This window comes from Oncorhynchus gorbuscha, linkage group LG11 (assembly GCF_021184085.1).
Source record: "Oncorhynchus gorbuscha isolate QuinsamMale2020 ecotype Even-year linkage group LG11, OgorEven_v1.0, whole genome shotgun sequence".
In the NCBI taxonomy this organism is placed as follows: domain Eukaryota; kingdom Metazoa; phylum Chordata; class Actinopteri; order Salmoniformes; family Salmonidae; genus Oncorhynchus; species Oncorhynchus gorbuscha.
This window is the reverse complement of record NC_060183.1, coordinates 76,514,033-76,535,037: the sequence shown is the minus strand read 5'-3', so window position 1 is coordinate 76,535,037 and position 21,005 is coordinate 76,514,033. Positions and strand designations below refer to the sequence as shown.

Below are 21,005 nucleotides of genomic sequence, written 5' to 3'. Positions count from 1 at the left end.
AGAATATTACAGTATAACGTGTCAGAGACACAATAGGAACTGTGATGTTTCCATTCTAAAATGGTGGGAAGAGCCCATTGATATCTCATATGGAGACATCTGGATTGCCAACAGAATGAAAGCAGTTTACTGTTTATTCAGTATGAACTGACAACTCACTAATTGATATGTTGTGATATAATGATAATGGTGTGACAGCGGCTGGTAGCTTAGCGGTTAAGAGCGATAAACAAGTAACTGAAAGGTTGCCGGTTTGAATCTCCGAACCGACTAGGTGAGACATCTGTCAATGTGCCCTTGAGCAAGGTGCTTAACACCAATTGCTCTGGCTAAGAGTGTCTGTTAAATGACAAATGTAAGAGGTAGATCTGGAAAGCTGTTTTTGCAAGCTGCCAGTACCACTGTTTATCTCTAATACTAGAGAACAAAGATGTGCTGGATGGTCCTGTGAGGTGTAGCTTCATCACAGTACCACTGGTTATCTCTAATACTAGAGAATAAAGATGTGCTGGATGGTCCTGTGAGGTGTAGCTTCATCACAGAACCACTGTTTATCTCTAATACTAGAGAACAAAGATGTGCTGGATGGTCCTGTGAGGTGTAGCTTCATCACAGTACCACTGGTTATCTCTAATACTAGAGAACAAAGATGTGCTGGATGGTCCTGTGAGGTGTAGCTTCATCACAGTACCACTGGTTATCTCTAATACTAGAGAACAAAGATGTGCTGGATGGTCCTGTGAGGTGTAGCTTCATCACAGTACCACTGGTTATCTCTAATACTAGAGAACAAAGATGTGCTGGATGGTCCTGTGAGGTGTAGCTTCATCACAGTACCACTGGTTATCTCTAATACTAGAGAACAAAGATGTGCTGGATGGTCCTGTGAGGTGTAGCTTCATCACAGTACCACTGGTTATCTCTAATACTAGAGAACAAAGATGTGCTGGATGGTCCTGTGAGGTGTAGCTTCATCACAGTACCACTGGTTATCTCCAATACTAGAGAACAAAGATGTGCTGGATGGTCCTGTGAGGTGTAGCTTCATCACAGTACCACTGGTTATCTCCAATACTAGAGAACAAAGATGTGCTGGATGGTCCTGTGAGGTGTAGCTTCATCACAGTACCACTGGTTATCTCTAATACTAGAGAACAAAGATGTGCTGGATGGTCCTGTGAGGTGTAGCTTCATCACAGTACCACTGGTTATCTCCAATACTAGAGAACAAAGATGTGCTGGATGGTCCTGTGAGGTGTAGCTTCATCACAGTACCACTGGTTATCTCTAATACTAGAGAACAAAGATGTGCTGGATGGTCCTGTGAGGTGTAGCTTCATCACAGTACCACTGGTTATCTCTAATACTAGAGAATAAAGATGTGCTGGATGGTCCTGTGAGGTGTAGCTTCATCACAGTACCACTGTTTATCTCTAATACTAGAGAACAAAGATGTGCTGGATGGTCCTGTGAGGTGTAGCTTCATCACAGTACCACTGGTTTATCATTGTTTTGCTATTGACATCCAATTTTAAGTCAAGGAGAACATCAAATCAAATCACTGCCTCGGTTAGGGAAGACTAATATTACCAATTTCAATCACATCTCAAGGTCATTGTAGAGAACACAAAGACTGAAGATCAATGTTGGGGAGGCAGTACCCAACACGGTTTCTGTTTGAACCCGAGAAAAACGGCAAAAAAATCCACCCAGGTTAAAGTTCCCATGTAGTCAAAAGGATTGTAACTTTGAACTTTGCAAAGCAGAATATAAAAGGCTGAATTGTGGCTATTCAGCAGATCAGTAAAGTAATGAAGCTTGTTGATATGGAGCTGAGCTTAGGCCAATTTATAAACTAGCTCAGTGGAAACTATCTAATACCCTGGTGCCATTGAATTATGAAAAGTAATCCCATCTCACAGTGGTCATATGAAACAACTACTTTTTATTACACCCACTTCTTCCTCTCCACACTTCCCCTTCCAGTTCTTCCACTTCATGTCATTAACATTCAGTATATTACGTAATGTAATCATGCCTATTTGCGCTATACGGCCAACATACAAATGGCTAGGGGCTGTTCTTACGCACTACGCAATGTGAAGTGCCTGGATACAGCCCTTAGCCGTGGTATATTGGCAATATACCACAAATCCCCGAGGTGCCTTATTGCTATTATAAACTGGTTACCAACGTAATTAGAGCAGTAAAAATAAATGTCATACCCATGGTATACGGTCTGACATCCCACGGCTTTCAGCCAATCAGCAACCAGGTCTCAAACCACCTGGTTTCTAATTAACATTACATTCTCAGTGGGATACATGGAGAACAGTATGTATGGAACAGTGAACACTACGGGTGCCTGTTAAGCTCAGCATTCGGGTCAGGGAGGGCGACATCGTGGTATATCAGCTCTTCTCTAGGAGCTACAATGATTCATGTGGAATTGGGAACAGAAAATACATACTGCAAAAGTCTGTATTTGGCTCTCTCAAAACAAGATGGCTTCCTATACCTACTGCCTACTCAGTTCTGGCCTCTATGGGGAATAACTCATTAGCTTGGCTTGAGATTCATGTTCTGCTGTGCTACTGTAAATACACTGTTTCCTGACGAGACTGTGTTGAGAAGATAGCCGAAGGGGCAATTTACCCATGAAAGGCTTTCTAAAACAGAACAGGAAGGACCACTGGGTGTGTATGGGTGTTATCTGTCAAAGTGAGGCCGAGACCCTTCTGTTCTGTGAATGCACTCCAAAGCAGAGTTTTGCTGAGAAAGTCATATTTAATAGAAATAACTAAATTATACAGAACTCGAGTGAAGAAGTTACTTTAACTTAAGGCTAAACCAAATTAGCAAGAGAATTGTGACAATGGGATGAAGACAAAACGAGTAGTTCCTAACATTTCAGTTCAGCCCAAACCCAAATGGAATGTCAAGTGTATTGCTATTATGAAACATCCAATGGGGAAAGAAAGTGCATTTAAACATTAGATAAAAAAGGATGCACCGATTGTAAAGGTATAGGCAACCAGCGGAACATGTCATGTATCTCAAACATCGAGTCATTTTTTATACTTTCTTTTCAGTGAAAGTTTTTGCAGAACAATTACAGGTGTGTTGTAGGTGGTCTCATACACACATGCAGTCATTTAGGAATGTCTGGCAGACAACTTAGATACACCTCCACGTAGACTGACATGGCATCCGTATTGGCAATATTCGTTAGCTTCCTTCCCGTTTTCTAATTTTCTCAATGTGTCGAAGGCCAATACAGATCACTATCACTTCTCCCATGCTTCCTGGTAGGACAGCTGACCTACTTTCTTGGTATTGATTAGGTCTGAGATTACCAAAGCAGGCGATCACATTTCCAATTTAAAGCCCGAACAATTGATCATGCAGCTTAAAAAAGGGGAGAACATCTTGCCTCAGAGCAGCCCTCGATTCTACTAATGCGCGTATATGAAGCAGACGCGCTACATTGGTCTTTCAATTTCTAAAATGTGCCTTCGCTGTGGTGGAACAAGCCAATTTTTATTTATTTAATTTAACCTTTATTTAACTTGGCAAGTCAGTTAAGAACAAATTCTTATTTACAATGCTAATGAGTTATCTATTGTCATCAAGGCATAACCCCCCCCCAAGAAAACCGTAGTTTGAGTTACGTGCATATTTCTCAGCTGGATTTGGCCAGCTGTGTATGGTATGGTAACCATCACTAGTTCTAGATCTCAAGGCACATCAGTGAACAATCGTCAAGTGTGAATTAATTACTCTGGAGACTAATTTGCATGAGGAAATGCACCTAGGGAAGGAAGCCACAAAGAACCACAATATCTCCCCCAACTCACTCAGACCCACACCACCCTGTAGACTCAGACCCACAGCCACACCACCCTGTAGACTCAGACCCACAGCCACACCACCCTGTAGACTCAGACCCACACCACCCTGTAGACTCAGACCCACAGCCACACCACCCTGTAGACTCAGACCCACAGCCACACCACCGAAGGTCAAATATAAATACCATCAACCTGACTGAAATGAGGACAGCCTCAATTAAAATCTCACGGGGAACAGGGAATAAAGCTGCATGAGGACAAAAGTACCGGTAGAGTCTGGCAGCTTTCCAGCAGTTATAACTTGGCGGCTTGCAAAGTCATGGTAGAGAGCCGCTTAGCAGTCAGATAGCATTACTGGGATTGTCTTTCTCTGTGGCTCAGAGATAGAGGGGGAATCAATTAGTCTCCAGCAGGCTCTGACCTTGAAATGGAGCTCCGGTCTGGCAGGAGGAAGTCCCACTGCACCGCAGCATTTAGTTTTAGGAAGTTGTGCATCATCAGCTATTGATTTTTCATATTTTCTGGAAATGACTGGAAATCATGAGGAAGCTAGCATTGGGGGCCCTTTGGCTGCTCACTTCCTGGTCAACATGGGCTAATTTCAAATATGCAGATGAGAACATATGCATTCTGTTTGGTGAGATGCTACGGGAAATAAGAACCAGCATGGTATCACGACGGTTTACTGCATCGGATGTGGTGTAAGGGACAGCTATGGTAAGGGACAGCTATGGTAAGGGACAGCTATGGTAAGGGACAGCTATGGTAAGGGACAGCTATGGTAAGGGACATGTTTATGCAGTAGCAACTAATGTTTTATCTTATTAGCACTAACTACCTGGGGTGGTTTTGAAAGGGAGTTTCTGTTTCTTACACACACACATGCTGGTAATTCTTCAGAAGCTTTAGTCATGGCTACTAGCGCTACACTTCACAGCATGTCTGCTTTCAGACAGAGGGCTAAGCAACATGCACTATTATTCTCAGCATAGAGTTGTACAATAGGAAAAGCATCACGTTTTAAAATGCTTGAACATGTCGAGGTAATGACCTTTTTGGGTTGTGTATTGCCGTAGGGTGCACTGGACTATTTCACTGAATAGTATCACATGGATGTTTCCTTTCTGCCTGCTGGTACTCAATATGTTGACGTGCACCATCACATTATGTGTCTCCCTTAATAAAAGACACGTGCTTACTGTAGTTAATAGTTCTGCGTTTGTCTTAATCTGACACCAAAGTTCAGAATTCTTTCTAGATTAAACGTCAAAAGGCTAATGTAACTGTCAAGTCCTTCTGCTCTTACATGTGTCAGGTGACACAGTTCGATACAACACAGACCAAACGTAACTGTGAGCAAACTAAAACACATAGGAATTACAAAGTGTGGCGTACTTACAGAACTTCGGGACAATAATGTCATTAGATTCCACAGTAGTTTGGGAGTAGGTTGGTTTTCCCTTGCTCATTGGTTTTAGGGTGGTAGAGGGCCCAGGCTGCGTGGGCGGGCCCGTGCGGTACCTCAATGCAGAGGTAGGGGTGTACTGAGTCACTCCGGTGGGTTTTCCCTCTACTATGACCTCAGGCTGTCCTGTGGTGGTGGTTGTCGGCGTGGGGACGGGGGAGGGGTGGGGAAATGACAATGGCAGATCCCTTGTGGGGTCAGCATAGATGGGGTCTTGTCCTCTGCGATCTGGGCCCAGGTGGGTGGGCGGCTCGTACTCAAAGATTTTGTCCACAAAGACCCACTTGAGGCCGGCGGTGCAGAGAGCCAGACTGAGCAGGCAGGCCAGGATAGGGAGGATGCAGATTTTCTCTGAGCGCAGGCAACCACGCACCTGTTCCATCTCTAAGCACACACAGCAGGTCCCTGCCAAGCCCAAGAATCCCAGGGGCCTTGCTGGTTCTCCATCGACACCCTCCTCCCCACCCTCACCACCTGCTGCAGACTCCGCCTCCTCTGGGGCTTGTCCTGGATCGGCGCAGGAGAGGGTGGGGGATGATGATGATGATTTGGGAAGGACGACCAGCCCGGCGGAGGAGTCCACCGCCTCCACTCCTTCAGTCATCCTCCCTCGTGCTCTCTCTCTCTCTCTCTCTTGCTCTCTCTCTCTCCCCCTCTCACGCCGAAGGATCTCTGGACGCCTGTACTCAACTCAAAGAGCACGGCAGCTGGCTGGTATCGTAAAGTGTGTTGTCCATTATCAGATCACAGTGGTGGGGGTTGGTGGGAGATGGAGGATGCTTTTCACAGCAGTGTGGGGTAACCTTGTTAACGTCTGGGAAGTAAGCCGACAAGACTTCCGTACCGGGGGGAAAGAGATTGTCTTTGCAGGTTTGCTATCACAGCATTCTCACGGGAAACGTGTACACACGAAAACAAGTCCAGAAATAGAAACATCAAATTCTGAGCTACAACAAAAGTGGTTTCTTCCCTTAGATCTCTTGCGTGGTTCAGTTCCCTGGGCAGGACGAGTAGTGCGCTCACTCACCTGAGGACTTGAAGAGTGGAGCCGGCTGCTGTGTGAACGCTATTGGCAGGATGCGGCTACAGATGGGACAGAGCAGACCGGCACTGCAGTGGCAAGAGCACCATGTCTGTCTGTCTGTCTGTCGGTCTGTTTGTCTGCTCAAGCAGCAGCCTAGTGGGGCTGAATCATCAGGGAGCAGCAGGTGCCCTTCCTCTCAGCAGCGCCGGAGAAACAGATAATTAGTGGAGAGAGAAACACACTCGTACATCGCAGAAGGAGAGACAATTCAGGACACTCCCCTTTTCCTCCTCACCACTACACTCCTCGCTCTCTCTCTCACCCTCTACCTCTCTCTACAAGGGCTCTCCTACTCTAAGGTATTGTCCACGCACTCTTCTCAGGCTGCTACCAGTCTGAACACAAAGCACACAGCTAAGCAAGTTCGTACTTGATCCAATTAGGGGGAATGGCAACGAATCACAGTCAAACAGACGGCTCTGGCCTCTCTCTCCCTCCAGCGCTCTCTCCCTGGACCATTGATTATGTTAATACAAAAGGGTGTTTTTTTCGTCAAGGGGTGGTAGCCAGTGAAACAGACATTTGATCCGTCCCAAGGGAACTGAGCTATTGTTTTATGGCTCCTCACAGAATCTTCCTTCATTGGAGTGAATGAAAGGGAAAAAAATGACTGAAGTAATATTTCAATCATTGTCAAAGAAAATAATACCAATCACCTGATTCACAAAACCTTTTTTTTTTTCAATAAATAACATTTACTGCTGTGACGCTTTGTAGAGCTGACTCGGGGGATAAAGAACTACGTTAAGACAATGTTGAGGCACTATCGAGGAACTGACACCTTGTAGCGCTGACTCGAGATAAAGGACAACATTGAGGCACCATCAAGGAACTGACTCCTTGTCGTGCTGACTCAGGGGATAAAGGACAACGTTACGACAACGTTGCGGCACCCGAGGAACTGACTCCTTGTCGTGCTGACTCAGGGGATAAAGGACAACGTTAAGACAACGTTGCGGCACCAGAGGAACTGACTCCTTGTCGCGCTGACTCAGGGGATAAAGGACAATGTTAAGACAATGTTGAGGCGCCATCGAGGAATTGACTCCTTGAGGTGTATCAAGAGTACAAGAAAATCTACATTTTATTCAAACATACATACAGTGGGGCAAAAAAGTATTTAGTCAGCCACCAATTGTGCAAGTTCTCCCACTTCAAAAGATGAGGCCTGTAATTTTCATCATAGGTACACTTCAACTATGACAGACAAAATGAGAAGCGAAAAAATCCAGAAAAATCACATTGTAGGATTTTTAAATATATTTATCTGCAAATTATGGTGGAAAATAAGTATTTGGTCACCTACAAACAAACAAGATTTCTGGCTCTCACAGACCTGTAACTTCTTCTTTAAGAGGCTCCTCTGTTCTCCACTCGTTACCTGTATTAATGGCACCTGTTTGAACTTGTTATCAGTATAAAAGATACCTGTCCACAACCTCAAACAGTCACACTCCAAACTCCACTATGGCCAAGACCAAAGAGCTGTCAAAGGACACCAGAAACAAAAATTGTAGACCTGCACCAGGCTGGGAAGACTGAATCTGCAATAGGTAAGCAGCTTGGTTTGAATAAATCAACTGTGGGAGCAATTATTAGGAAATGGAAGAAATACAAGACCACTGATAATCTCCCTCGATCTGGGGCTCCACGCAAGATCTCACCCCGTGGGGTCAAAAATCCCAGAACCACACGGGGGGGACCTAGTGAATGACCTGCAGAGAGTTGGGACCAAAGTAACAAAGCCTACCATCAGTAACACACTACGCCGCCAGGGACTCAAATCCTACAGTGCCAGACGTGTCCCTCTTTTTAAGCCAGTACATGTCCAGGCCCGTCTGAAGTTTGCTAGCTAGCATTTGGATGATCCAGAAGAAGATTGGGAGAATGTCATATGGTCAGATGAAACCAAAAACTCAACTTGTCATATTTGGAGGACAAAGAATGCAGAGTTGCATCCAAAGAACACCATACCTACTGTGAAGCATGGGGGTGGAAACATCATGCTTTGGGGCTGTTTTTCTGCAAAGGGACCGGGGCGACTGATCAGTGTAAAGGAAAGAATGAATGGGGCCATGTATCGTGAGATTTTGAGTGAAAACCTCCTTCCATCAGCAAGGGCATTGAAGATGAAACGTGGCTGGGTCTTTCAGCATGACAATGATCCCAAACACACTGCCCGGGCAACGAAGGAGTGGCTTCGTAAGAAGCATTTCAAGGTCCTGGAGTGGCCTAGCCAGTCTCCAGATCTCAACCCCATAGAAAATATTTGGAGGAGATCATTGCTCTAGAGGAGATCTGCATGGAGGAATGGGCCAAAATACCAGCAACAGTGTGTGAAAACCTTGTGAAGACCAACCTTGAGATAAACTTTTGTTATAAAATACTTATTTTCCACCATAATTTGCAAATAAATTCATAAAAAATCCTACAATGTGATTTTCTGGATTTTTTTCCCTCATTTTGTCTGTCATAGTTGATGTGTACCTATGATGAAAATTACAGGCCTCTCATCTTTTTAAGTGGGAGAACTTGCACAATTGGTGGCTGACTAAATACTTTTTTGCCCCACTGTAGTCGCACCAATCATAATCCAGATGAGTGTGTAATGAACAGACTATTATTACATGTTGCCAAAAGCATTACCAGTGGGCTTTAATTAAAAGTCTTAAGTATATATATATAATAATTAAAATCAGAGTTAAAGCCAGAAGAAAGACACATTCCATTAAAATAACCCAGTAGGGAGTCGTGGGTCCATCACCATCTAGTTACACTCATTATGAATACAGTTTTGTCATAGTTGAACGTGGTTCATTGTTCAGACTAGAGGCCAGTTTCACAGCCTGGAATGCTGTGATCTTATATCTAAATTCAATATAAAACATTGTAATGTTTTCAGCTTCGGAGCGTGTCTGTGGGGAAAAAAGGGCTAGACGTCTGACCTTTGCACAATCCAGTCAAAACAAAAAAGGGATTGGGATGTAACCCCACTAAATCTGACGTCCTAAACCCAAAGTCATTAGCGCTAAAAGAGCCCCTTCCCACAGGGACTCCTTACGGTACCTTCAGATGGATAAAACTCAGATGTGATACCTATCTATGAAGTCAGACCAGTCATTACCATAAGACTAATCTTTAGTAGACTACTTTACTTCATACATGTATTACCACACCAAGTTAAACAGAGACCATCTCTTTATATGCTTTACTTTGAGTTACACACACACACACACACACACACACACACACACACACACACACACACACACACACACACACACACACACACACACACACACACACACCTTTAAGTTAAACAGCTTGGGACAGGCTGAATAGTAAATCGCAAGAACAATATCTTGCTAATCCATGGGACAGAGAAGCAGTTCAACAGATCAGCTTCTTAACATTCGGGAGCACAGCTCAGAAAGGCACAATACATTCTACATTTACTACACCTATGGCTAGTTTGTCACACGGCCCAGGGGTATTGGCTTTGGCCCTCGAATCACGTCTGCCACAATGCTAGAGGAGCTGGGATTACTGTTCACAAAATCCACACTTTGCATGTCTGGCTTTAAGCACAATCTTCCAACGGTCCTGAGCAGCGACAGCTAGATGTGGAGAAATCCCCCAGTGAGCTGTTAAGCCCCCCCCCCCCCCCCCCCCAGTGAGCTGTTAAGCCCCGCCCCCCCCGGTGCTAATAGGCTGGGAGGACAATCCAAAGACTAACAGTCTGAGAGAGAGCAAACGAAAGAGGGGGAAGTTTAACCAGAAGAGGACCACGGTCAGGTCAATGACACACTTCCTATTGACACACAAATGACCCTCTTCAATCTTCAAAAGGGAATTAATACCAGTAATAGCATCTACAGGACAGTATAGTGGCTTACTGTCAAAAGGATATTCTCATCATGTGATTCTATACAGTACCTTTATGCTATTCAAAAATAGGTGCTTGATCATAAATAAATAAATGCCATTCAGCAGATGCTTTTATCCAAAATGACAGTCATGCGAGCATACATTTTACGTATGGGTGGTCCCGGGAATCTAACCCACTATCCTGGCGTTGTAAGCATAATGCTCTATCAACTGAGCTATAATGGACCACACATTTGATCATTAGAGGTATCTTTTAATCAATAGCACCTCGTACCTAGGAACAAACGCATGCCATAGAGTCATGTTGATTTGAATTACACATGGTGAGTCACTGACGGGATAGAACAGAGAAACAGTCGGCGTGGAGAGAGAAGAGAGAAACAGTCGGGCGGAGAGAGAACAGAGAAATAGTCGGCCGGAGACAGAACAGAGAAATAGTCGGCGTGGAGACAGAACAGAGAAATAGTCGGCGTGGAGACAGAACAGAGAAATAGTCGGCGTGGAGACAGAACAGAGAAATAGTCGGCGTGGAGACAGAACAGAGAAATAGTCGGCGTGGAGACAGCTCTGCAAACCAGATCACAGGTGCAGTTATGAAAAAAAACTCAATTTGGAGGGGATAGTTTATCATCTAATACCACAAATTGTCAAGGGTGTCAAAATGTGTTCAAGATGATACTACAGACCATACGACAGAGGGAAGGGGGGGGGGGTGCGGGTGGGGGGGGCTACTGAACATGCATTTCAAGTAAGCGGGATGAAACAGAGGATTTCAAATGTGACATAAAGCAAGTATAATTTCAAGGGTAGCAGTGAACTGCATTTTGAGGACACAGTAAAACAGGAATATCTAAAGAGACATATTCTGGGAAAATGACATTTCACACACTGAATCAGTTAGTTCTGTTTCATTATAACAGACAAACAGCAGTTGCAGTAAGGTCAAACTAATTCATTGGATGGAGTCAGATTATAGAAAACCTAGTCAAGGTCAAAGGTTAAGCCAAAAGGTGTTTCCAACTATTCTTGGATTGCCAGATATCAAGGGGACGAGGGGAGGGGGCGGGTTTAAAATTATACTGTTACACATGTCCATGTGTTCTTTAGGTCAGTGTATCCAAAATAGTTGAAGACAATGAACGTTTAATCCATTGTTGGCTAGAAGGTAGTCCACTTTAAAATGTGGTTTCTGAACTTGATCAAAAGACCAAAGGGTATATTTGTAACATTCTGTGGAATCTGTCCTCCTCCAACTCCTTACGTAATGTAATGGTCATTGGTGTATCTAACGCTTGAAAGCAAAATTCTCATCCAAGAAGTAATCGTGTCTGCTACAACCGTTAAGAGATGTTTATTCTTCGAATAAGTGCAGAAAATCAGTAATGTGCCTCTAATCTAAAATGAAAACGGACACCCTCGCCTGTGGTAATTATTCTGCCGGCTAAATGGGAATAAATAAATTTTTCCTTTTACATGCAGTCGTTTGCAGGAAGTTCAATCCATTATTTATGTCAGAAAAGAGGAGACAGAGGGACCTGACCTAGTAAAATCCCAGCGTACACTTCAAAGCCAGCCAGAGTAACTGCCTATTGGCAGGCGGAAGGATACCAGTGCATTAGGAGATGAGAATGTGCTTTTTCTTGCCAAAAACAGCCAAGCACAACTTTATTAACAAATACAGGTAGAGGTCTAAGAGGCAGGCAGGCTAGAATTCAATAATGCTTCCATCTCTGCTGACGCTCCAACAATGAGGGGCTTTTAAATAGAGGGCAATTTTCATCCTGTCAGAGCGCTGCATCACTGGCAGGGACGAGACCACACAGAGATTACGCTGTAGCTAAACTCTCAATGTCTGTCAAGTCATTCAGGTTGGAATATATGGAGGGCTTCGAAATGTAGAAAATGGCCACTGGATAGTACTAGCCCTGGCTCCTATGTGATATAAAAAAGGAGCACTTGAGTCATTTACAGGGGATCGAATAAAGGAGAAGCTGGTTGTGCATTAGTGCCCTGGCTCGCTCTCCTCGCCTCCCCCTGTCCGCCAGCCTGGTGCCCGCGGTAGAAGCTCATTCGTCTCCTGGTTAAAATACCTCTGTGTACACACACTCCGCCCCAGCCAAATTGTGCCTATAATGGAACTATGAGCAGGAAGTCAGTCATTCAATGGAGGAGGGGGGGGGGGAGGAGCTCCATTATCATCAGTGCTGCCTGCACAGTCTCATTGTTTACTGTGGTCTTTAAGGACGGGGAGAGAAGGAGGCGGAGGAGAAAGAGAGGTTCAGCACTGCTCTTTGGGACAGCTCCTCTGTGACACTGTCTCAAAGTGGCAGGCTACAGCAGACTTGTGATAATCTATTGATCTCTGCCTGAGGGAGGAGAGGAGAGAGGTTCAGCACTGCTCTTTGGGACAGCTCCTCTGTGACACTGTCTCAAAGTGGGAGGCTACAGCAGACTAGTGATAATCTATTGAGCTCTGCCTGAGGAGAGGAGAGGAAAGGGGCGGGGGGCAATGGCACTGTTTTTCTTGGGCTGGCTGATTGGGCTGTGAAGATGACGCTGCAAAATTTCATTTGTATGTTGTAGAAATGTTATTGAATGCTAATTCAATACCTAGATAATGTCAAGTTTTACTGCTGGCCAGGGGTTCTCTAGGGAAGGAGTAAAATTAGTACCATTGGTAATTGAATATGCTTCTTTTTGAAACTGAACAGTACATGAAGAGGATAAATATATGTGCAAGTGTGTGCGCGCGAGTGTTCCCATGTGGTGTGCGCGCGAGTGTTCCCATGTGGTGTGCGCGCGTGTTCCCATGTGGTGTGCGCGAGTGTTCCCATGTGGTGTGCGCGAGTGTTCCCATGTGGTGTGCGCGAGTGTTCCCATGTGGTGTGTGTTCCCATGTGGAGTGTTCCCATGTGGTGTGCGCGAGTGTTCCCATGTGGTGTGCGCGAGTGTTCCCATGTGGTGTGCGCGAGTGTTCCCATGTGGTGTGCGCGAGTGTTCCCATGTGGTGTGCGCGAGTGTTCCCATGTGGTGTGCGCGAGTGTTCCCATGTGGTGTGCGCGAGTGTTCCCATGTGGTGTGCGCGAGTGTTCCCATGTGGTGTGCGCGAGTGTTCCCATGTGGTGTGCGCGAGTGTTCCCATGTGGTGTGCGCGAGTGTTCCCATGTGGTGTGCGCGAGTGTTCCCATGTGGTGTGCGCGAGTGTTCCCATGTGGTGTGTGCAGCCCACTGTTGTAAAATTGGAGGCCCATAAAGTAACAGGCTTATGCAACTTCCTCTGTAAGTACATGGAGAGCAACAACTGAAGCAAACAAAGAGATTTGAACTTGAAAGACAGTGTTTTTTTTTCTCTCTGTCACTTACATGCTTTCTTGACTGATCTGTAAGAAAATAGCTACATTTGCAGTTTTTGCCCTTTTCGATCGTCAAACATCAGAATATAAATTAACTACAGTGGTGATAGAAGACACATAACACCAAAAGACAACCCGGAGAGCCAACGCGTCAAATAAAAATAAATAAAAAAGGGCATTCTTTATCAAATGAAATGCAAATGACCAGAAAAACGAGCTGGGAAACAATTAGAGGGGACACAATGCCGGGCGTTGCATGAATAAGTGACTGCAGAGAATTTGGGAGTGAGTTGCCGTTTCGTTGGAAAGTTAAAAAGCAATATTGATACTTGTGCCTCCATGTCGTATATATTATGGTCCTTAGGTCCTTCTGTAGCTCAGTTGGTAGAGCATGGCGCTTGTAACGCCAGGGTAGTGGGTTCGATCCCCGGGACCACCCATACGTAGAATGTATACACATGACTGTAAGTCGCTTTGGATAAAAGCGTCTGCTAAATGTCATATATTATTATATTATAATTATTATATATTATTATTATATTATTATTATTATTATATATTATTATTATGATTTATGGACTTCATCTAGGTTTGTCAGAAAGTTGCATAAGGGCTTGTTTATCTTGCCGTTATCTAAGCTGGGGTGCAATTTCTCATTAGCGTCTCATTGTCTGATGATCAAAGACAGTTACTGTCAGTGGAAAGATAAGGAGATGGTGGTCTCCATGGCCTGCTTTCATGTGGAGGGGGAAAAGCACAGTAACACACACTGGCCTTGTGAAATACATCAAATACCAACCATTCCTTTTAAGAGCTTCCCTAATTCTCCACGGACACTAATTGGCTTTAGTGAATGAGAGACGAGCCAAATGTCCTCCTTCAGACTGATTGAAATGAACTCGTTTGCTTTCAGTATAATATATCAACGGGGGGGGGGGGGGGGGGCAACCAGCAGCTCGTCCAAAATGAAAGGAAAACTTTGAGCAAAGCCGAGAGGAAATGCACATTTATCTGAAAACGTTTGCCATTCTCACACATTTCTTCTTCTCCCTGCGATGTGATATAAGGGGAGAAGAGACGTGTGCAGGTAAGAAGTGGACTGGGAGAGTTTCGGCAGCAGTATGCCTCTAACAGGATCCTAATTCATTATGCAGTGTAGGGAGGTACGGTAAAGTACTTATTCTCCAGTTCAGAGCCCTTTTCCCAAATTGAACAGAGTGGGAGGCATTTGGCATGACAGACTGCACCATCCTGTTCTCCACTAGTATATTACAGTACTGGTCCAGGCAGCACGCTGTTCTCCACTAGTAGATTACAGTACTGTTCCAGGCAGCACACTGTTCTCCACTAGTAGATTACAGTACTGTTCCAGGCAGCACGCTGTTCTCCACTAGTATATTACAGTACTGGTCCAGGCAGCACGCCGTTCTCCACTAGTAGATTACAGTACTGGTCCAGGCAGCACACTGTTCTCCACTAGTATATTACAGTACTGGTCCAGGCAGCACGCCGTTCTCCACTAGTATATTACAGTACTGGTCCAGGCAGCACGCCGTTCTCCACTAGTAGATTACAGTACTGGTCCAGGCAGCACGCTGTTCTCCACTAGTATATTACAGTACTGGTCCAGGCAGCATGCTGTGTGATTACTCAGCCTGCTCTTAAACCAGGGTTGGGTAAAGCAGTGCTGATACTGTTAATCCCTTTGGCTTTGAAATTTTGTCACATATTCTGAAAATGCGGTTGTGTTCAGACATCTTGGGTCTGTCTAAGGGGGTCAAAAGCCAAAGAGAGGAAGTCCCATAGGGCGGCGCACAATTGGCCCAGCATCGTCCGGGTTTGGCCGGGGTAGACCGTCATTGTAAATAAGAATTTGTTCTTAACAGACTTGCCTAGATAAAGATTAAATAAGAATAAAACATTTTTTTTAAGTGTCTACTCATTCAGTGAGAAATGCAAAGAAAGTAACATCCACCCGCTTTGACTAAGGAATTGTGTATGAATGGGAAAAAAGTGCCCGTTGTCACATTAAGAGTGAGAAAGAGAAATGAGGAGAGAGGACAGAGGAAAAAGAGGACAGAGGAAAAAGAGGACAGAGGAAAAAGAGGACAGAGGAAAAAGAGAAAGATAAGCCAGAAGACATAATAAACTGCTGGATATAAGTCATCATGGTAACACATTAACAGAGGATGAGATGGGGGGGGGAGTGCCCGAGGGGATTGTAAAGCTTCAAAGCCATCCTACAGGCACAGATGGAGAAAATAGATAAAAACAAGAAAGCTAAACACATTCTAGTCAGCACCTTTGTTCCATCTAGATCTTTGTGCTATTAAAAGGAGATGTCTCCCTCTTCACCTTCCCTGCTACACAACAGAGAGACACACCATTCCCCGAGACACACACACCATTCCTCAGGAGAGAGAGAGAGACACACCATACCCCGAGACACACACACCATTCCTCAGGAGAGAGAGAGACACACACCATACCCCGAGACACACACACACACACACACACACACACACACACACACACACACACACACACACACACACACACACACACACTTCCCCGAGAGACCCACACACATACGCCATTCCCCGAGAGACACACACACCATTCCCAAAGAGAGAGAAACACACCATTCCCCAAGACACACACACACACACACACACACACACACACACACACACACACACACACTTCCCCGAGAGACCCACACACATACGCCATTCCCCGAGAGACACACACGCCATTCCCCGAGAGAGAGACACACACGCCATTCCCCGAGAGAGAGAGACACACACGCCATTCCCCGAGAGAGAGAGACACACACGCCATTCCCCGAGAGAGAGAGACACACACGCCATTCCCCGAGAGAGAGAGAGACACACACGCCATTCCCCGAGAGAGAGAGACACACACGCCATTCCCCCAGAGAGACACACGCCATTCCCCCAGAGAGAGACACACGCCATTCCCCCAGAGAGAGACACACGGCATTCCCAGAGAGAGACACACGCCATTCCCAGTGAGAGACACACGCCATTCCCAGTGAGAGACACACCATTCCCCGAGACACACCATTCCCGAGACACACACACACACCATTCCCTGAGAGAGTGTGACTCTCGGGGAATGATATGTGTGTGTGTGGGGGGGAATGGTGTGTGTGTGTGTGTGTGTGTGTGTGTGTGTGTGTGTGTGTGTGTGTGTGTGTGTGTGTGGTGTGTGTGGGAATGGTGTGTGTCGGGGAATGGTGTGTGTGTGTGTCGGGGAATGGTGTGTGTGTGTGTCGGGGAATGGTGTGTGTGTGTGTGTGTGTCGGGGAATGGTGTGTGTGTGTGTGTGTCGGGGAATGGTGTGTGTGTGTGTGTGTCGGGGAATGGTGTGTGTGTGTGTGTCGGGAATGGTGTGTGTGTGTGTGTGTCGGGGAATGGTGTGTGTGTGTGTGTGTCGGGGAATGGTGTGTGTGTGTGTGTCGGGGAATGGTGTGTGTGTGTCGGGGATTTTTTTATTATTATTTTTTTTTTAACCTTTATTTAACCTTTATTTAATCTTTATTTAACCAGGCAAGTCAGTTAAGAACATATTCTTATTTTCAATGACGGCCTGGGAACAGTGGGTTAACTGCCTGTTCAGGGTCAGAACGACAGATTTGTACCTTGTCAGCTCGGGGGTTTGAACTCGCAACCTTCCGGTTACTAGTCCAACGCTCTAACCACTAGGCTACGCTGCCGCCCTGTGTGTGTGTGTGTGTGTGTGTGTGTGTGTGTGTGTGTGTGTGTGTGTGTGTGTGTGTGTGTGTGTGTGTGTGTGTGTGTGTGTGTGTGTGTGTGTGTGTGTCTCGGGGAATGGTGTGTGTGTGTGTGTGTGTGTGTCTCGGGGAATGGTGTGTGTGTGTGTGTGTGTGTCTCGGGGAATGGTGTGTGTGTGTGTGTGTGTGTCTCGGGGAATGGTGTGTGTGTGTGTGTGTCTCGGGGGAATGGTGTGTGTGTGTGTGTCTCGGGGAATGGTGTGTGTGTGTGTGTCTCGGGGAATGGTGTGTGTGTGTGTGTCTCGGGGAATGGTGTGTGTGTGTGTCTCGGGGAATGGTGTGTGTGTGTGTCTCGGGGAATGGTGTGTGTGTGTGTCTCGGGGAATGGTGTGTGTGTGTGTCTCGGGGAATGGTGTGTGTGTGTGTCTCGGGGAATGGTGTGTGTGTGTGTGTCTCGGGGAATGGTGTGTGTGTGTGTGTCTCGGGGAATGGTGTGTGTGTGTGTGTCTCGGGGAATGGTGTGTGTGTGTGTGTCTCGGGGAATGGTGTGTGTGTGTGTGTCTCGGGGAATGGTGTGTGTGTGTGTGTCTCGGGGAATGGTGTGTGTGTGTCTCGGGGAATGGTGTGTGTGTGTGTGTCTCGGGGAATGGTGTGTGTGTGTGTGTCTCGGGGAATGGTGTGTGTGTGTGTGTCTCGGGGAATGGTGTGTGTGTGTCTCGGGGAATGGTGTGTGTGTGTCTCGGGGAATGGTGTGTGTGTGTCTCGGGGAATGGTGTGTGTGTGTCTCGGGGAATGGTGTGTGTGTGTCTCGGGGAATGGTGTGTGTGTGTCTCGGGGAATGGTGTGTGTGTGTCTCGGGGAATGGTGTGTGTGTGTCTCGGGAATGTGTCGGGGTGTGTGTGTCTCGGGGAATGGTGTGTGTGTGTGTGTGTGTGTCTCGGGGAATGGTGTGTGTGTGTGTCTCGGGGAATGGTGTGTGTGTGTGTGTGTCTCTCTCAGGGAATGGTGTGTGTGTGTGTGTGTGTGTGTGTGTGTGTCTCTCTCAGGGAATGGTGTGTGTGTGTCTCGGGGAATGGTGTGTGTGTGTCTCGGGGAATGGTGTGTGTGTGTCTCGGGGGAATGTGTGTGTGTGTCTCGGGGAATGGTGTGTGTGTGTCTCGGGGAATGGTGTGTGTGTGTCTCGGGGAATGGTGTGTGTGTGTCTCGGGGAATGGTGTGTGTGTGTCTCGGGGAATGGTGTGTGTGTGTCTCGGGGAATGGTGTGTGTGTGTGTCTCGGGGAATGGTGTGTGTGTGTGTCTCGGGGAATGGTGTGTGTGTGTGTCTCGGGGAATGTGTGTGTGTGTGTCTCGGGAATGGTGTGTGTGTGTGTCTCGGGGAATGTGTGTGTGTGTGTCTCGGGGAATGTGTGTGTGTGTCTCGGGGAATGGTGTGTGTGTGTGTCTCGGGGAATGGTGTGTGTGTGTCTCGGGGAATGGTGTGTGTGTGTGTGTGTCTCGGGGAATGGTGTGTGTGTGTGTGTGTGTGTGTGTGTGTGTGTGTGTGTGTGTGTCTCGGGGAATGTGTGTGTGTGTGTGTGTGTGTGTGTGTGTGTGTGTGTGTCTCGGGGAATGGTGTGTGTGTGTGTGTGTGTGTGTGTGTGTGTGTCTCTCTCAGGGAATGGTGTGTGTGTGTGTGTCTCTCTCGGGGAATGGTGTGTGTGTGTGTGTGTGTCTCTCTCGGGGAATGGTGTGTGTGTGTGTGTCTCTCTCGGGGAATGGTGTGTGTGTGTGTGTGTCTCTCGCAGGGAATGGTGTGTGTGTGTGTGTGTGTGTGTCTCGGGGAATGGTGTGTGTGTGTGTGTGTCTCGGGGAATGGTGTGTGTGTGTGTGTGTCTCGGGGAATGGTGTGTGTGTGTGTGTGTGTGTGTCTCGGGGAATGGTGTGTGTGTGTGTGTGTGTCTCGGGGAATGGTGTGTGTGTGTGTGTGTCTCTCTCGGGGAATGGTGTGTGTGTGTGTGTGTCTCTCTCGGGGAATGGTGTGTGTGTGTGTGTGTCTCTCTCGGGGAATGGTGTGTGCGTGTGTGTGTGTCTCGGGGAATGGTGTGTGCGTGTGTGTGTGTGTCTCTCTCAGGGAATGGTGTGTGTGTGTGTCTCTCTCGGGGAATGGTGTGTGTGTGTGTGTCTCTCTCGCAGGGAATGGTGTGTGTGTGTGTGTGTGTGTCTCTCGGGGAATGGTGTGTGTGTGTGTGTCTCTCGGGGAATGGTGTGTGTGTGTGTGTGTCTCGGGGAATGGTGTGTGTGTGTGTGTGTCTCTCGGGGAATGGTGTGTGTGTGTGTGTGTGTGTCTCTCGGGGAATGGTGTGTGTGTGTGTGTGTCTCTCGGGGAATGGTGTGTGTGTGTGTGTGTCTCTCGGGGAATGGTGTGTGTGTGTGTGTGTGTGTGTGTGTGTGTGTGTGTGTGTGTGTGTGTGTGTGTGTCTCTCTCAGGGAATGGTGTGTGTGTGTGTGTCTCTCGGGGAATGGTGTGTGTGTGTGTCTCTCTCGCAGGGAATGGTGTGTGTGTGTGTGTGTGTGTGTGTGTGTGTGTGTGTGTGTGTGTGTGTGTGTGTGTGTGTCTCTCGGGGAATGGTGTGTGTGTGTGTGTGTGTGTGTCTCTCGGGGAATGGTGTGTGTGTGTGTGTCTCTCGGGGAATGGTGTGTGTGTGTGTGTCTCTCGGGGAATGGTGTGTGTGTGTGTGTCTCTCGGGGAATGGTGTGTGTGTGTGTGTCTCTCGGGGAATGGTGTGTGTGTGTGTGTCTCTCGGGGAATGGTGTGTGTGTGTGTGTCTCTCGGGGAATGGTGTGTGTGTGTGTGTCTCTCGGGGAATGGTGTGTGTGTGTGTGTGTCTCTCGGGGAATGGTGTGTGTGTGTGTGTGTCTCTCGGGGAATGGTGTGTGTGTGTGTGTCTCTCGGGGAATGGTGTGTGTGTGTGTGTGTGTCTCTCGGGGAATGGTGTGTGTGTGTGTGTGTGTCTCTCTCGGGGAATGGTGTGTGTGTGTGTGTCTCTCGGGGAATGGTGTGTGTGTGTGTGTGTGTCTCTCTCGCAGGGAATGGTGTGTGTGTGTGTGTCTCTCGCAGGGAATGGTGTGTGTGTGTGTGTGTCTCTCGCAGGGAATGGTGTGTGTGTGTGTGTGTGTGTGTGTGTCTCTCGCAGGGAATGGTGTGTGTGTGTGTGTCTCGCAGGGAATGGTGTGTGTGTGTGTGTCTCTCGGGGAATGGTGTGTGTGTGTGTGTCTCTCGGGGAATGGTGTGTGTGTGTGTGTGTGTGTGTGTCTCTCGGGGAATGGTGTGTGTGTGTGTGTCTCTCGGGGAATGGTGTGTGTGTGTGTGTCTCTCTCGGGGAATGGTGTGTGTGTGTGTCTCTCTCGCAGGGAATGGTGTGTGTGTGTGTGTGTGTGTGTCTCTCTCGCAGGGAATGGTGTGTGTGTGTGTGTGTGTGTCTCTCTCGCAGGGAATGGTGTGTGTGTGTGTGTGTCTCTCGGGGAATGGTGTGTGTGTGTGTGTGTGTGTGTGTCTCTCGGGGAATGGTGTGTGTGTCTCTCGGGGAATGGTGTGTGTGTGTGTGTCTCTCGGGGAATGGTGTGTGT

At 46.9% G+C, this 21,005-nt stretch overlaps 1 protein-coding gene across 9 annotated transcripts in view; it reads right to left on the bottom strand.

Moving 5' to 3' along the window:
- Positions 1 to 21,005, bottom strand: part of nrg1 (neuregulin 1) — a 180,252-nt gene that overhangs the window by 40,479 nt on the left and 118,768 nt on the right. The window contains exon 1 of one of the 9 annotated variants that reach the window (XM_046290531.1): positions 5,251 to 6,288. The exons of 7 other annotated variants lie outside the window; for them this stretch is intronic. In XM_046290531.1, the coding sequence (XP_046146487.1) occupies positions 5,251 to 5,920 (670 nt within the window). In that variant the 5' untranslated portion in view covers positions 5,921 to 6,288. Of the gene's footprint in view, positions 1 to 5,250; positions 6,289 to 21,005 lie in introns of those variants that run through there. One more of the 9 variants, XM_046290532.1, reaches the window with a different exon arrangement.